The 12,424-nt window shown below is 40.7% G+C and overlaps 1 protein-coding gene and 1 long non-coding RNA gene across 7 annotated transcripts in view; one reads left to right on the forward strand and one right to left on the reverse strand.

Annotated features, from left to right (window-relative positions):
• Positions 1-385: 385 nt before the first annotated feature.
• The window catches only part of ACCS (1-aminocyclopropane-1-carboxylate synthase homolog (inactive)), a 32,168-nt gene continuing 20,129 nt past the window's right edge, over positions 386-12,424 (reverse strand). For all 5 annotated transcript variants that reach the window (XM_072422199.1, XM_072422198.1, XM_072422200.1 and 2 more), the window contains 11 exons: positions 12,280-12,349; positions 11,577-11,643; positions 10,661-10,758; positions 9,484-9,561; positions 9,267-9,367; positions 8,847-8,936; positions 8,016-8,061; positions 7,463-7,604; positions 5,963-6,105; positions 4,762-4,915; positions 386-3,472 (listed from right to left, as the gene is read on the reverse strand). In XM_072422199.1, coding sequence (XP_072278300.1) covers positions 3,192-3,472; positions 4,762-4,915; positions 5,963-6,105; positions 7,463-7,604; positions 8,016-8,061; positions 8,847-8,936; positions 9,267-9,367; positions 9,484-9,561; positions 10,661-10,758; positions 11,577-11,643; positions 12,280-12,349 — 1,270 coding nt within the window. In that variant the 3' untranslated portion in view covers positions 386-3,191. The remainder of the gene's footprint in view (positions 3,473-4,761; positions 4,916-5,962; positions 6,106-7,462; positions 7,605-8,015; positions 8,062-8,846; positions 8,937-9,266; positions 9,368-9,483; positions 9,562-10,660; positions 10,759-11,576; positions 11,644-12,279; positions 12,350-12,424) is intronic.
• On the forward strand, positions 9,433-11,932 carry LOC140338133 (uncharacterized). Of its 2 annotated transcripts, none has more exons than XR_011922192.1 (2): positions 9,433-9,995; positions 11,583-11,932. It is a non-coding gene; the product is annotated as an uncharacterized lncRNA (long non-coding RNA). The 2 variants fall into 2 exon arrangements; XR_011922191.1 differs by having other exon boundaries at positions 9,433-9,981.

Below are 12,424 nucleotides of genomic sequence, written 5' to 3' on the forward strand. Positions count from 1 at the left end.
ACTATCATAGGAGAACCTGGGTGATACAGGAAATGTGGAATGGATCTATACCAGGTTTGCTGGATCACCCATAATAGTCCGTCTTCTCCAGTCTTTAACAAAACCGGACCATTGGAACCTAGTAAGACAGCGCCAACTTTTTCTGCCATCATGTTGGGTCACAATCTACTTCTGGGGTATCCAAATCCAGTTTTCAACTGTATGTAAATATGTATATATATATATATATATATATATATATATATATATATATATATACATATATATAATATGTATCTATATATATAATCATATATACTTTACACACACACACACTAAATACTGAAGACCAGAACACAGAAAAAGAACACAGAAAAAGTAAAAGTAAGAACAACTACTACAAAAATATTTGCAGATCAGATTTACTATTGCAACTCAAAACTTTCTTTTAAAAAGAAATCCATACACATATATCATTACAATGTTTTAGTATTACTCCTTTACAATTTATTGGGCAGCCAACTATAGCTGCAAAAACACAAAAATAAGTCATCATTTCCCTTCTTAGCCAACCATGGAAAACATATAAGCTGTACAGGACACCCCAGAGTTCCCGTTTTTTCTGCACCGGTGATTGGTTCTGCAGCAATCCTTAGACGAAATGCCAAGCATATCCTACAACAGGGAAGTTCTTTAATAAAGGATAAATTCTTTAATTAGCGGGAAAATCTTTATTAAAATACGTTTTATAAATGACGGAGATTTCATTTTTACAATATTCAGGCTAATCAGGTGGGGATAATGAAGGAAATCCTCTTACTTAGAGGTTACTATGAAATAGGAATATTTTTTTATTGAAGAAAAGATGCAACTTAAGTGTTACTCAAGAAAATCAGGTCTCCTACCCCGCCAGGCAGGGTGTTGGGGCAGATCTGTTCCAATAGAACTGTATTGGACAGATTGCAATCAGATTTGTAAGGACTGACGTACAGCTCCAATGTACATTTTCCTTGTTTGGAGTTCAGCTTTACCAAAATCGAATTAAATGAACAACAGTAACATACAAATAAATTCTAGATCTGATCACAACACTGTGTGTACTCCCCGGCTGTGTTAGGAGGAAAGGAAGCACCTGCTTTGTAAGCACCGGAAAACAGATTCACCGCAAGTGTAGTATGAATCATAGAACAGGAGTGTTTATACTATGAGAACCATTGCACAGCACGGGACCCAGGGGCCACTTCTCGAGCTTACACCACTAATAAGGAGGAACAGCTCTGCCTGGTCTCAGTTAACGCTAAAGTGTAATTTAAAGGCCAAAAATAAATTCAAAATGAATATTAGCAGCTCAATCGGCATCTAAAAAATAAGAGGTGCTGAACCCACTTCTAACAAAACAAATGGCTTAACGCAGAACTATGGTCTCCCATATGTGGTGCAGAACAATCTACGCTGATCGTTTTCTCAAAATTTATATTCGCATTTCTTCTATTCTTTTGTTTACAAATATGTAAATGGAATGCAATGATCTAAATTAAAAAAAAGGGTAGGAAAGTAACATTATTATTACTTTCAGGCAAAAAACAAGTGTAATAATCTTGTAAAGAAAACTATAGAAATGGGAGAAGCCGTGATACATTCATTGGGATAGCAACTAATATAGGTCTACAGTTCCCCAAGTGAAATAATAACTTGTTTTACTTTGTCAGACTTTATAGTTGCCATTAAAGTTTATGTAAGGCCAAAACTTTTGACTTGAGTAGGAAAGGGTTAAAACCTTCATCGGGTAATTTTTTTTAGCAGCCCCATGGATTTCCCTTCTTAGAGATGTAATAGTAAATGAGAGGAGATCTCTACTGGAGTTCCTTGGATGAAGCACAGGGAAACCCCTGAACCTTATCCTTATAAAGTGCCTTTAGTTTTCAACCCCAGCAGACTTGAAAAGGGCTTGTAATGTGTTTCTCTGCTATGGAGAGTACGCAGCCTGCCTGCAGCCTACTTGCCATGGAAGACTGTAAGACAAGAACCCCTGTGCTCCAAATATTGCATACTTCTAACCCTGTGTTCCATGCGTTAAGTGATCCTGACCCTGTGCTCTATGTGTTAAATACTGCTGACCCCTGAACTCCATGCTCCGGGTACTACTGACCCCTGTTCTCCATGTGTTAAGTATTCCTGACCACTGTGCACCTTGTATTAGTTACTCCTAATCCTGTGCTCCATGTGTTAGGTAATCCTGACCCAGTACCCCATGTATTAAGTACTTATGAACCTTGAGCTCCATGTTTCAGGTACTCCCGACCCTTGTGCACTGTGGATTAGATACTTCTGGATTTCATGCTTTAAGTACTCTGACTCCTGTATTTTGTGTAGGATGTACTCCTGACACCTGTGTTCCCTGACATAGGGACTCCTGACCCCTGTGTTCTGTGCATTAGATGCTCCTGACCCCTGTGTTCTGTGCATTAGATGCTCCTGACCCCTGTGTACTGTGCATTAGGTGCTCCTGATCCTGTGCCCTATGTGTTAATTACTTCTGACCCCTACACTCCATGCTTTGGGCACTCCTACATTCTGTGCTCTGTGCACTTCCTACACTGACCCCTGCGCTCTGTGCATTTGGTACTCTGACCCCTGGGCTCTGTGCATTAGGTACTCTGACCCCTGCGCTCTGTGCATTAGGTACTCTGACCCCTGCGCTCTGTGCATTAGATATTCTTGAACCCTGCACAAAAATTTAAAGCATATTGTAAATGTGAGCTATGTGCACAGTGAGTAGGTTTAGGTTTTTCTTAACCATCCCCCCTAAGGCCATTACCCCATGCAAAGAGGGTAACATCCTTTTGGCCCTCAGAGCTTTGGAATTTATGCAACCTGGCCCCCCGATAAAAAAAAAAAAAGTTAGACCCTGCTCTAAACCTCTATTCAAAATCTGAAAACATAATCCAAAAAAAAATTGCCTTTACAAAACTTTAAGGAAGAAAAACATCTATGAGAACCTCTAACATATTCCAAGACGCCCCCTAAGGTATGCTATTGGTTGTGCGCCATATCCCTGTAATTTCTCCCTCTATGCCATTCATATTAGCAGGACCGGCCCACCAGATTATATGTACAATATAGTGCAAGAATGGCACCCTACAATGACTGAAATCTTGCAAAAAAAAAAAAAAGGATTCCCTAGCAATAACACATGAGCCCTCGGATTCTGCTCATGGCTTCCCCGCGTATTTGCTGTAAACCTCAAAGACCTCTGGGTTCTGCTGGGCAAAGTTTTCGGGCGTGTTTTGCTGTAGCCAATCAGAAGACCGCATCTGGTGCTGGAGCTGGACTATGAGGTCGCTCAGGTTAGAACTGGATGGCTCGCGGTGGCTGGAGACGTAGATGACCTCATCGGTGCTGTCTGCTTTGCCGTCTTCTTCTGCTTGGTTCTTCTGCTCCAGATGAAGCTCCTTCTCCCTCCCCTCCAGGACCTTCCGAAGCCGCTGCATCCCTGGGAGCGGGAAACAATGTAATGTAAAGGGTCATGTGACTTCACCATGAATCCTGCCAGAACTAGGAACTCGAAATCCAGCATGCATTTCAGCCAAATGCATTCTCATAGGATTTCAGGTTTCCAGCTACCAGCAGGCACAAAGATCTTAAAGTCATCTGGCAAAAATTGATGGGTAAGGCTGGCACTCTAATTTGCTTAGCTAAGTGAAATATTCCTTATAAAGGGTTAATTTACTTCCGTGCAGACTCCTCTAAATTATAGTACATCCATCAAACAAATGCCATATCCCCAGAAAAGAACAGTAAGGAGAGGTGAGTAGGCCCAATTACTGGCAAACCAACATCCTAAAAAATGTTTCTATTACAAAATTTACAAAGAAGTGGACGTTACACATGTACTTTGGTAAAAAGCCCAACAAAGGGCTCGAAATCACAGCATGTATCATATATAAAGCTATATCATAGTATAAAGCTATATATATATATATATATATATATATATATATATATCAAAAAATGTTTTTAAGCCCGACGCGTTTCACGGCTACAACAGCTTCTTCAGGGTTTTTTGATAGCAGGACAGCATGTATAGATGGCCAAAAAAATTTTTAAACCAAGCTGCTCGAGAATCCAGGTTTGTCCAAAAGTTACACACAAAGCACTGTTATACAAAGCCCTGGAATGTCAGTGGTAACAGGTCAAGGTCAAAGTCAAAATTTAACTTCAACTTAACTTTTTTGATAAAAGTTCCTTGGCAATCGACTAAAGTATGAGTGTAACGTCTAGTTCTTTGTAAATTTTAAAAAATCTAATTTAATTAACAATTGAATTAATTTTTTTTAGTTATTTTGTATTAAAAACATGCCTTTTAAGATGTCAGTTTGCCAGTAATTTCCAACTTTGCTCTGGGAACAGCTTACATACCTTAAGTGAACCAAACTCAATGTGTTGCAGTGTTTTAATGTGATTGCCAGTTGTAATTTTTGTAAATGAGAACACCCCCACCTGGTGGTCAAATTGGGAGTAGCAGCTGCTAATAAACCAAGGTATTTCCAACATAAGCTAAACTTTGATATATGGCAACATCATGTACTTTTTTAAAATTATTATTTACTTGGGGCATGTTTCCACTGGTCCTTCTGGGCAACTTGCAAAGACAAGTTCAAGGAATTTGCAGTTGACTTGAAAAGTTAGGATACAGTTTTTCAAAAAATTCTCATTTATGTGAAATGACCAGAAGGGGGCATTATGTCTGTTGAATGACCGGCCCCCGAGGAACGCACTCACCTAGCTGCAGTCGGTGAGTCTTGTCTGAGAAAATGATTCGAAACCAGCCAGGCTCACAGCATTCAAAGGCTTTCCCGCAGGATAGAAGAACTTTGTTGTCCAGAAAGTGGCGCCACAGAATGACTTCTTCCTCAAAGGTCGGAGACTTCAGATACTGCAGAAGTGATAAAGATGAGGTCAGGACTAGAGGTGTAATACTCGAGCATTGGATATCTGGAGCTTCCATTTATTTTACATACAAAATCAATATTTGCAGGTTGTCCATGGACAAAATCGAAGATGACAGTATGTGATTCAGTCTGTCCGCAGCAGTTTTTGTTTTAATCCATTGGTATAGTATCATTACCAGTTGATCCTGCCAGTAGATCTTTTATTTTTCCTTTTCTTTTTAACAGGCACAGCTGCTCAGAATAATTATTTACGGTGATTGGGACAAAGCACCTCCAGGCTTACGTATAACACTCAGCATTTAGTTATGTAGTTTAACCAAACAAAAAGTGTAATATCGGAATTACACGCCCACAACTGCCTCTTCCCACCCCCGAGGAACCCCTTTCCAGACCGTTACATTTTATTTAGGAAAAAAACCTGGATATAACTTTTCGTGCTGTATGCTACCCACTCCAGGATTTGTGTAATGACGTAAGAGCCATGCTTGGTCCTGGAAAGTGTGAGCGTAGCATGTGTGATGATGCCTCCTATGGGGAACAGGAAATGGGTAGAATGACTGTGCTGGATTATAGGACTTCCTGCACTGAACTGAAGAGGAAACCAGGAACAAGATAGAGAAGTAAAAAAGAGCTTAGAAGGAGGAAGGGGTGTGAAAATGAAAAAAATGGACTTCTGCTAAAGTGGTAACTAAAGCTGCAACATACTCCGCTAATACTTACCTGGCCTTTAGGGTGACAACAGTTCTGTGTGATTTTGCTTCTGAATAAGAACTGTTGTCACCCTTCTACAAAAAGGTGAAAAAACAAGAAATACATCTAGTTCCAAAAAATCAAAAACTGTTGTGTTATGCTGTGACAGGCTGCATCATAGATGTCATTTCTGACATCTAGCTATTTGCCCAGCTATGTGACCAATGCCCCATGACCAGACAGCATGCCATCATCTACCAAGGGAAGTAAAATGATCAAAGTGTGGTCAGCATTAGTTTTAAACAGGAACACATAAAGCAGCTTCACCATTCAACGCTCACCTTCCGAAAGTCAATCCAGATGAAGAATCCGGCACCTCGGTTCAGGAAAGGAACACCGAGCGCTCGGAGCTCGTCTGCCACAAAGGCCTGGGCAGCCCGCAGGCGAGCATGGTTTGCCCGCAAGTAAATCTGGTTAATCCAGTCTGGTATAGAACATAAAAGCAAATATGAGATTGTAAGAATATAACTCTGCTATATCATACATGATTATCAAGCCTTCTTTTTAATAAATCTGCCCACCAGTGCCTCCTTCAGGTTACAACAAGCAGGAAGTCACAGGAAGTGAAGGAAAATCACCAAAACTGGGACATAAATTTTCACATATCAATCTGGTGTTTTATGGGCCATTTGCGGTTCTTAGGACAGAAAAAAAATTTGCACCCAGCAGTTCTCCAGTTGGTAATCTAGTTTGTGATTTCTACTATCTTAATTCCAAAGTGCCATGATCTCAGCTCTGGAACTTAGTAGGTACAGCCCTTAATAGACATAACGTGGCCCTCGGTAGAAATAACAAAGCCCTCATCAGATGTAAAGCATCGCTCAGTAGACATAACGTTGCCCTCAGTAGAATAACAAGGCCTTCAGTAGTTATATCATGGGCCCCAGTGGACATCACATGGCCCTCAGTAGATATAACATGGCCCTACTTAGACATAGAGCAGCCATTGGTAGACATAATGCATCCCTCAGAAGACATGATTTTTAGTAGACATCACATAGCCCTTTGTAGACATTTCATGTCCTTTAATAGACATATTGTGGCCCTCTGTGGAAATAACGTGACCCTAAGTAAACATACCATAGCCCTCAGTAGACATAACGCAGCCTTCAGAAGATGTAGCGTGGCTCTCAGTAGATATATCATATACCAGTGGACAACACATGGCCCTCAGTAGATATACCATGGCCCTACTTAGACATAAAGTGGGCATCAGTAGACAACACGTGGCTCTCAGTAGACAACACATAGCCCTCAGCAGACATTTTGGCCCTCAGTAAACACCACATGGTCCTTAGTATAGACCTAACGTGGCCCTCAGTGGATACATAATGGCCCTCGGTAGACATTGCATGTCCCTCAGTAGACATCACAAGGTCCTTAGTAGACATTACATGGCCCATAGTAGATACATAGTGGCCCCTAGTTTACATCACAAGGTCCTCAGTAGACATAATATGGCCGTCAGTAGACATATTAAGGCCCTCAGTAGACATAACACGGCCCTCAGTACACAGTGGTCCTCAGTAAATATCACACATCCCTCAGTAGACATCACAAGGTCCTCAGTAGACATAACATGGCCCTTAGTAGAAAGTGGCCCTCAGCAGACATATAATGGCCCTCAGAAGATATATTGTGGCCCTCAGAAGACATAACGCAGTCCTCCTTGCAGATTGAATCGGTTCTATCCTTAGCCTATAGACAACAGGTGAAACCTGATGGGGTTTCCCTTTAAAATGACCCTCCTCAATCACCATAATGCCATCCCCCGGTCTTACCGCGGTCTCGAAGCAGCTGAGCGATCTTGTATTGAACAGGTCCACACACCCCGTGAAAGTAGCAGAGAGAAGCCACCCCATTGCAGACATCTTGGTTCTGTGAGTAGAGGGTGCCGAAACGCACCCCAGAGACAGCAAAGTCCTGAAGGGGGAAAACAAATTTCAGATAAGCCGAGGTGCTACTTACATCAATCTAAACATTTCATTAGAATGTGTGCATGCTTGTGGGCACAGCAAAGACAATCCAAATATGAAGATGAACTCCAGGCAAACTAATGAGATCTAAATTTATGGGAAGTTTGTGTCCGTCTACCCAACTCTAATATTCATACAGATCTGACGTATTGTAGATCTGAATGTAGAGCTGCATTTAGCAACACTTACAGGTCTAGTCCCTCCCTAAGTCTGTGAATGGACAGTGAAAAGAGAAGCAGATTGATGAACTCAACAGCCACTCTGCTCTGGTCTCCTATTAGCTGCTCATTGTTGGTTCATTATCATTGCCTGGAGTTCAGCTTTAATGTCCATACAGCATGCCACTGCACACACTTACCTTACTAATCCCCCACATCACATGGGTCCTTTGGGGGTCCGGAAGCCTGCATACAAAGAAATGATGGATAATGAGCGGTTTTATTATTCAGGAAGTATAGTTATGAAATTCTGAAACAAAACTCCCCCAATCCGTCATAAACTGAACCAAAATGGGTTATGTAGTAGCTATGTAAGGTTTGCAGGAAATCTACAATATCAGATAACGAAATATTGAACCTCTGCTAAGCCCCACTGATTGGTTCACAGGGTTTGTCTGCTAAGGACTTCTTCCATTTTCCATATCTTATACTTTTATTGGAGGATACAATGCTTTGAAAAGTTGGAGCCTTACTCATTGTAATATGCTGTGGCTCCTCGGGGGTGGGGCCTAATAACTCTAAACCACTATGTTTTCTGACAATGAACAAACAAAACTTGATCAGAAGTAAAAGATAACCAGTAAACTACCAACGCATGTCAAGATATCCCTTGACTTGATGGTATCATAAGGTGCAAAATACCACTCCTCTCTTCACTGTACCATTAGGGCATTCAGATATATTTTAGCTTACAGGGTTCAGGGGCAATAAGCACATCCATTTCCCCTCCCAGTCTCCAGCACATAACAGTCCTTTATCTCTAAGTGGCCTATCACCTGACATGAACATTATTGGGTGGGCATGGGGGAGGTTTGCCTTGGTTTATGCAAATGCTGACTTTCAAAAAGTCAGAATTTGCATATGAAGCTCTGCAGGTTTTGGGGCATTGAAGAGCATGATGACCGTAAAGGAACCGTCTGGCACTTTATAGTATTGATAGAGATTTAAAGCATCGTGGGATATAAACTTACTTATCGAAGCTCAGGACGCTGTGGAATGTGGAGGATTCATCAAATACTGACAGCATATAAATCTCATCCACTATAACGTGCAGTGAGTGCCTATGAGAGAAAAAAGTAAAGCTTTATCCATGCACAAAAATCATGATGACACAAGCAGCAGTATAATTGTCCTTGCTAAAATAAGGCAATGGTCTCACTTCCTTTCCTGGTGACACCTATTAGAGGAAGTTTGACGAAATCTCTCCAATGGGGTCACAAACTAAAGTAGGCCCTGCAGATGTTATAATTCTGCCCATTTTCTTTAAAACCTTAAAAAAGGAATAAACTGCCCTCTTGGTGGAAACACATACAAATGTGAAGCCAAGGACAGGAAAAGCAATATGAAAATATGATAGGAGATAAGCAAGACAAAGTCATGTCACATTGCACCTTTTTGCAAACTCCAGGAAGTCCAACATTTCAGAGGTGGAGTATATGTCACCTACAGGATTGCTGGGGTTTATCAGGATGAGAGCCTTTACAACGCTGCCCTGAGGAAACACAGCAGGGTAAAATCAGAATGCGGCCAGCAGAGGGCGACACAATCAATGGGTGATTCATATTACACAGCACACATTATGTTCCAGTCTACATTCACCCACTTTACCTTCTCTTTGGCTGCCTCCAGAGCAGATTCCATTTTCTGCACAGTTAGCTGGAAAGGCCGGGTATCCGAAGACGTCACCTGATAACAAAAGACACTTTATAGGTTTATTTTCTTGACAGTTTTTCACCGCAGGATTTAGGGGATAAATTATTAAAGGATCAATTATTGTCCCATCATTCTTTACATACAAATATAATGTAACCGTTACTGTCTTTTATATGAACAAGCTGCCAATGGAGTGCAATAATCCAGTGCAGCCAATTAGATATCAGCTTTTAGTGGTCTGCTCATGCTAAAGTGTTGAATGGTGATCTCTGATTGGCTGGTTTTCGCCTTACACTGCCCTATGTACTTTGAAATTCCTGCATTGAGAAATAATCTTCCAGGAAGAGATGAAGACATGTGAGGAGGATGCAACAGGCTAACAGATGATATTTTTGCAATGGTCTCGTATGATGCATGTGGATGTCGTGGTGCCGCCTGCAATCATAAACTGCAGTAAGTGCGCAAGGGTAAGGACTTACCTTATCCCCTGCAGTAATATTTCTCTACACTGCCAAGATAGAAGGGGGAAGTGGTGATACCAAAATGGAGTTTCTTTATGTTGACAGATGATCAGTTTAAAGTCAGACATATGGCATGCACCAGACTTCTATACAACAGGTGAGCAGGTCTGGCTAAACTGCAGCTGAATTAATCATCTGGGCTGCTGTTAGAATATAATGTAGCAGTGCTTTCAATATATACACCAGGGCTTAAATATTCTCCTGAGGAAGGCATAAGTGAAAGTTCTGATTACACTATTCATGAGACAGGTGGTATAGGTCTACCCCATAACCCTGGGTACACCTACCCTAGGGGCATCCTATGGGCAACCCTTACTGCCTGCAAACTTTTGGATACTACAGATCTGAATCACAAATCTCAAGCAAGATTTTCCTATTTTACATTACAGAAAGTGCATGATGAGGAGTGTGACTCCCTTGGTGTTGGTAGAATTGGACTTGATGCCAGCCAAGAGAATCAATCCACCAACATGCATTTATAATTAAAATACAAAATTTGGATGAATTTGCATTCACTTAACCTTTTAAAAGTAGATGATGACTTCATTAATAATTTATGGACAATCAAGATGTGGTGGATTGTTGCAGCCCAATACAGAATCATCACTCACCTTGCTTGTTAGGTGCACATAGACCAGATTAATACCGCTATATAGGAAAATGCTTTGTGTGATTCCACCATAGAATGGGGTGGCAATAAGGATGGAATCTGTAACCACAAAAATGATTAAATTACTGCAAAATCTGCAAACAAAACTAATAATGTGAAATGGCTTAAAATGATGTTCAGAATATAAAGCATTTAACGTGCACATCAAAGGTGGTCACAGACATGAGAGCTCTAGACTATGGAATTAGAGGACACCTTATATATCTGCCTAAATGATAGGGGGCGCTAGCAGCCGGCTGAAAGTACCAATTGGTGCAACCTTCCTATTCAATCAACCACAGACAGAAGAAAATAGTTACTGCATAGACTGATCAGCTTTAGGCTCAGCTTCCGTCCGTTGATAAGTATGTTCTCAGCAAATAAATGGAAAAAAAAAGATTTTTGGAAAGCACCCAGACAGTCCTGGGAATGCTAATCTCCCAGAAATCATAATAAGCATTATAAATAATAATATTATAATTGTAAAGAACAATTAATTGGGCATTGCCCTACAGATTGGGCAACAGCAGCTGGATTAAGGGGTCATCTCTTATGCAAGGTGCTAGTGGCTACAATCATTTACAAGTACAAGTATACCTTCATATTAAAAAAAACAAATGATGGGTGGTCTTTTTACACTGCTCAGCTTTCTGCTTAACCGAGCAGAGAATACATGTAATTATATTCCTGATGCCTGTGCTCTAATATACGGGAGCTGCAAACATGATAGAGATGAGAGAGCCAAACTACGCTCTCCCATTCATCTCTATTCAGCTTGGACTTTGGTATTACAGGTTCTCTTTAGGACAGATCAACAACACAAAATCTAAAATTTCTAAAAGAGCACCTCAAGCACAATTTACTAAACATTGTCTCACCTCCAGGATCACAGAGGACAGCGGCAAGAGCGGAGAACAGGGAGCCACAGCCATTCAATATAACCACCTGGGATACAGAAAGGAGATTTGTTACATATTTAAGTGCCAATACTAAACCTTGTGTCTTGCATATATATGGGACAGGGGTACAACAGCTTAGAATATGTGTCTGAGACTTGGAATAGAGACCAGTTCTACTTATTTATATCATACCTAGAATACATGTTACAAGATATCAGAGCATGAGAGAACTCTCTGGACCTGTGTGATACCTGGAATAGTGTAGGATATAACTTACTGGAATAATGATAAACCTGTTACAATGTACCAATCAGTAAATCATGGGACATCAATAGACTTAATACAATGGCCCCGATTTATTAAGACATTCCAAGATCTCCCAGGTTCCCCCATGACAGTCTATCTTCTCCAGCTTTAATAGGGCAGGATAATGTATTGTAGATCTACCATGAACATTGATGAACTTCTCTGTGCAAGCAGAAAAGAGAATATCATCACTCCACTCATCACTATTCCAAAGCTACAAAGTCAGCTAGAAGATGTTGGCAGATCCCAAATTCAAGGGGATCAAGTCATACCGATGATCTCTTTGTGTCAGATCCCTATCTATGGCCTGCCTAACAAACATCAAATGGTTAAACCAACATATAAACCCACCAATATCCATCCCGCTATTACTTACATTTTCTGAATTTAAAGGTGCCGGTGCTTTACAGTAATAAGTCAAAAAACGAGCCACTTCTTCTCTTAAACTGAAAGAAAGAAAAGAAAATAAAAGGTAATGGGAAAACATATTTACTGGCTCAAGTCCTTAAAAGTGATTTTGC

This window comes from Pyxicephalus adspersus, chromosome 9, assembly GCF_032062135.1.
Source record: "Pyxicephalus adspersus chromosome 9, UCB_Pads_2.0, whole genome shotgun sequence".
NCBI classification, from domain to species: Eukaryota; Metazoa; Chordata; class Amphibia; order Anura; family Pyxicephalidae; genus Pyxicephalus; species Pyxicephalus adspersus.